Source organism: Martes martes (assembly GCF_963455335.1).
Source record: "Martes martes genome assembly, chromosome: 11".
Classification (NCBI taxonomy): Eukaryota; Metazoa; Chordata; class Mammalia; order Carnivora; family Mustelidae; genus Martes; species Martes martes.
This window is the reverse complement of record NC_137899.1, coordinates 23167990-23173421: the sequence shown is the minus strand read 5'-3', so window position 1 is coordinate 23173421 and position 5432 is coordinate 23167990. Positions and strand designations below refer to the sequence as shown.

At 37.3% G+C, this 5432-nt stretch overlaps 1 protein-coding gene across 1 annotated transcript in view; it reads right to left on the bottom strand.

Moving 5' to 3' along the window:
- Positions 1-781: 781 nt before the first annotated feature.
- The window catches only part of ORC5 (origin recognition complex subunit 5), an 87309-nt gene continuing 82658 nt past the window's right edge, over positions 782-5432 (bottom strand). Inside the window, exon 14 of the mRNA XM_080818809.1 lies at positions 782-1587. Coding sequence (XP_080674935.1) covers positions 1542-1587 — 46 coding nt within the window. The 3' untranslated portion in view covers positions 782-1541. The remainder of the gene's footprint in view (positions 1588-5432) is intronic.

Genomic DNA, 5432 nt, shown 5'->3' with positions numbered 1-5432 from the left:
GCACCTGGTGTGGCAGGATGGGACAGGCAAGGTGCTGGGCAGGGGACAGGTGGTCAGCAGGCATGGAGAATTACTTCCATTACAAAGTACACTGTACTTTGTCTCCTTTCCGTCCTTCACCCCTATGCCCCATTTGACGATCTCTTCTCCTTCTGACATTCCAGAGTTCTTCCCTCAAAATGCAGATTGGTCCCAGCCGATCCAAGAAGGCTGCACAGCAGATCTGCCACTTCATAGCCAACTATGAGGGGCTGAAAACTCCCCCAAGTGGCACAGCTCCTCATTGAATCAGCTACCCACACTGCTTTCTACTTTAATGACACCTGGATTTCTACAGGCAGGAAACCAAAGCCTGAAATCACAACGCACATGGCTTTCCCCTGGTTCTGGTTTCCCCAAACATCTTCCGGAACACAAAATTTCACTGCCTTCTGTAGGGCAAGAGATGTAGGGCAAGGGTGGATGCCATCCTTTGGGAGGCAAACAAGAAGTTCATTCCTGCTCCCCGACTCATTACCTCTAAACAAATGCAAGCTCACAACTGCTTGTCTTCCTTGATCCAGAATGTGGCAGACAATAACTACACGAAAAGGCTTCCTACCTGGCAGTGTATGTTGGGAGAATTTTTCTTCAAAAAAGGAATGAAAGAATAAAATGCCCCTGACATGTAAACTAGGCTCTGTAATTAAGCACTTTAAATCTGCTTAGAACAATTTTTTAGTATTCAACTGCTAATGGAACTCTTCTTCAAAAATATGAAAAGAAAACCAGACCCAAGGTTCATAACCGATATAACAGGAAAACATTTTATTGTGGAACTCTTAAAGGCCAATGATTAAAAAAGGAAAAGAAAACTATCAGGCAGATTAAAAAGCTAGGCTGGGTGGTTAATCGCAAGAGTGACCAGAAAAACCGCACACGAGCATACCGCAGATATGAAGCAGGCTTAGAGATGGAAAGCTGGCCTATATCTGATCAAACTACCTTGTGGTTGTGAGAAAATCAGGGTGAGGAATAAGCATACACAAGCTTGGATTTAAAAAAAAATCAACTTCTATTTATTATATTTTGCAACTATGATCTTTTAAAACGGTGGCCTTAGGAAAATCTGCTTTGGCAAGCAACTGCAGAGGCTCCTGTGGAGAGGAAGTGAAAAGACTGGGCTTATATACAAGGGCTGCTGGCACGTTCAAAGCGCAGGGGATAGTTCACAGAGCAAAATGTAGTCCTAAGTAAATGGGTTTCAGGCAATTTCAGTGTTAAGATAACATCATTAAGAGTAGAACAGATTGTGCTCAAACCCTGCTGTTTATAATTAACACGTTGCTTCCAAATACTCCAGGGTCCCTGGTAAATAGTCTTCTGCTCACATCCACCCAGACCAATCAGAGTATTTTCATCAGATTCCATGCTGGGCCAGCACCTGTCTGGACAAATCCAATAGAGCCAAAGAACTCCTCTCCCTGGCCAGCTAAGTAGTTGGATGAACACAGCTTGGCTTAGTCATTGTCACAGTGTCCATATGGCTTTGAAGCTTGTTTTCACAAGAAATCATACAAGTATTTTATTATGTCAAAGTTCACCGTCCTATAAACAAAAATAGATAATATGTTAGCATCCTCACCCCCTAGACTGCTCAGCTTTGTATGTGTGGTTCTGGGAAGCACACGCAAAATAATTCACAACCAATGCTAACCAATTCTATAGTGCTATCAAAAGCACCATAATAGGAATGGAATTAATTTTATAAAATGTAACTTGGAACAAAGTTTCTTTAAAAAGTTTCCTTTTTCTCCCATGCATTAAGTTTGCTTTTCTGAAAAAAAGGAAACGAAGTTAGAACTATTCAACATTCTGTATTTCAATTATACTACAGAAAGTTTAGATTTCATTTGAAAGCTACTTGTTTTTTTGTCTAATAACCAGAGTAAAGTAATTAGAGATGCAGAAGTATTTAAATCTTCTCTGCTTCTGAACACTGTTTATCTTCCCAAACACCTGTTTTATCATTACATAATGCATAGCTCATCCGTCCTTGTTCGTAGCTTTCATTCTTTTCAGTCTTCTAACACTGGGTGACCTGTATGTGTATTGTAACTAAATCTGTATGATCCAAGAATACGATACAACAAACAGACGATGTGGATGTATATTTTTGTACTCCGATGGCAGGCAGAATAAAATAGCAGAGAGACAGAGACATATAATTATTCTTCTTTCTCCAAACTCATTCTTCACTATAAATATTCAGACTTGGAGGTTTATTATTTGAATAAATGGTCAAAATAATTAGTTATAATGATCTAGCGATAAGTATAAAATTAAAGCCTTAAAGTATTCAATTCTGCAAAAATAATCATCCATGGGAGAACAGTCTTTTAAAGATTCACTAATTGCACACTCTTATTTATTAAACCATCATCAATTAATGTTTTTGTCTATCATTTTGTAATACACGTTCTAAAAAAGTTTCTAAGCAAATGACTGACATATCAAATATTGTTTAAAATGTGGAATAGGGAACTATGGATACTGCTTATGAAAACACATTTAAAAATAGCTCCAGTGAGATGCTCTGGCTATTGGTGCCTAATGTAGGACTGAAGAATACCTTACTGTTTCACAGCTTACTGCCTCTGAAGAATACTAAACCTTTCCAAGTGGTATAAAAACACTTCCAAGACAATCCTGTTGTCATTAAGAGTAATAAAACAACTGAAAACAAGTATTAAAATAAAAGAAAATTCTCAGGCATAAAGACATAAAATATGTGGTTATTACCTCATCATCTATTTTATTTTTATGTTTTCTTCTGTTCAATTCTAGGACCTCCCAAAAATACTGGCAACAAGGTACCACAAGGCATTTTTAAAAAAATAAAGTCGTAAGAAATACAAACTTCCAGTTGGACAAAATTACCAAAAAACATAAATCATAATGGTTCAAAAGATCTTTTTTTAGAGGATCTTAGAAGGAAATGGATGTAAGAAGCTATTTCTAACCACAGGCAGAAAGGGAAGGGGAATGTGTGTATTTCTCCAGAGATATATTCCCACCATAACTTTGGGTCTTAAGGTTATAAACCTAAAGTAACAAGATAAGGTGGACTTCATGTTAAATTTTATTATTTTGGGCTTTGGGGTTTTTTGACATTGTGTGGGGAAAAAAATTTCGAAGCAGCTAAGATGAAAACATTTACATTTCAAAACTACAAGATTAGAAGCTATTATTTGATAGAACGGGAGACAGTCATACAAAATGGCGAATACAAAGACACACCTACAATACTAAGGAGGGAAAAGGAGAACAGAATTACAACTCAGTAGTGACAGCACAGGAAAAGCGTCGGTATCACGGACTAGGACCAGAAGAAAACACGAACAAATGAAATACTGTGATTTGTTAGTGGTGGGGCTCCTCTATTCTACTCAGTCTAGTTGGGTAACCTTAGTAGAGTTTCTGCAATAAAGTTTTCTTTGGTAGAACAAATGGACTGATGGAAAAACACTACGCTCTTTAAGTGTCTTTTATAAGACACTTACAGAATCTATAAAAGTTTCACTATGTTCCCTTTCTCTGCTTTGCCACTAGAAAGTACTCAAGCAAACTAAATGATACCATTAACATTTTTGGATTTTTTTCAAGACAGTAAATTATTCAGGAATTGAATATATAAAATCATTCCTTTAAGAAACATTTACTGCCCAAGATGTATGAATGTCTTTCTTTATCATCCCTCCATCCCCCAATGTAAACAGGTGACTTGCCAACTGGTCCCCACATATATTATTCTAAAACAAGGAAGAATTTGAAAGAATAACCACAAGGAAAACATCAAAAATTATGTCACACATTCCAAAGATAACTTTGTGCTTTATAGGACTCAGAGATAAACAATTCACTGTAAACAACACTTTAAATCTCTACAAAGAGAATTATGTGCTTTGTATGGACTTTTCTCTGGCTTTTCATGGCTTCAGATGCATATTAAATTTATATAAATATGATGTTAAGGTTTTGGATAGTTTTTATATAATATAGGAGATTCTTAGAACTAAAATGAATTATTTTCGAAACTAAGCATATAGAAAAAATAGGATAAACACAAATAATATCAGTGACAATTTGCCTAGGAGTAATTAATTCTTAAATCAGAATTCAGAATACATTAATACAAGTTAGTTAAATGAAATGCCTAAAGATTTAAGATTTCATTTTGCTTTTATCCTTTGATTACACTTTATCAATTCTTCCACTACACTGAAATACTTTTTTTCTCACAGGATACTACTTTATTTCCTTTTACTTTTGTGGGCAGTTTGAGTTATTTTTCAGTTTGGTTCCACTGACAACTTGCAACCAGACAACTTTAAGCAATCTTCTTATGTTGGCAATGACTGTGTAAGAAAGAAACTTTAAACTACCATTCACATTAAGAACAACCAAGGACAATTATTTAATAAGTTTCTCATCATTTTTCTTCTCCCATATTCTACCTCCATATTTTGTGCTTCCTTTAAAACCTCCCACTGCTTCTCTGTCCAAACGTTTCCCCTGTTCCTTGGTCAGTAAATTTCTCTATGTCCTTTACCTCTTCCATGAATGCTTTTTCTCTTCTGGGCTTAACTGAAATCTGGCTACCCCTGAAGGACCTTGTCTCCTCTTCAGCTCTTTCTAATGATTAGATTTCAGGCAGTTCTTTGGGTAGGGTTGGTGTCCTGGTGCAAAAAGCTCTGCTCCTCTGACACTTGGTTCATTCTGCTCACCACCTTGCGTACCCCTGCCACTATGTCTTAGTCACTGACTCATGTAGCAACCCAGTTTGGTCTTCCTCTCCATCCTAAGCTCTGCATAGTGACCTCATTGCGTATGTGTCTTTCCTAACTCCAATGGCCTTATTTATCTCATGATCATATTCAGAAATAATCTACCTCTAAAAACATAAATTCAGGCATGCTGTCCTCTGATCCCCAAGCTCTTTCTCTAAGCTACCTGGAACACCTTGACATAACCAGTTCACAAGCTCCCTCACTTACTTGTGATCTACAAATACTTATTGAGTATTATGTGCTAGGCACTGAACTACTGGCCCTCTGCTGGCTTTATTTCCTTCCTTCCCTTCCTAACTTAGACTCCGTGGTCCATCACTTCAAGCACTCACTTGCTAGCATCCACCAAATTTACCTGGCAAAACCTCAGTCCTAAGTGATTTCAACAATAACCCTTTGCTGTCCCAGTACTTACCACATGGAATGCTATTATAGAAGATCTTAAGTTCCACAGATTGGTGTCACTGTAAATTCAAGGTCAGGAATTTTAAATGGGCCCTCAGGACTCCCAGCAAGTTCCTTCTCCTGATGGCACCTTCTTCTATTCCCCACAGCAGTTATTTCAAATACCCATATTCCTCTCGAACTGCTATTGCTTCTGTC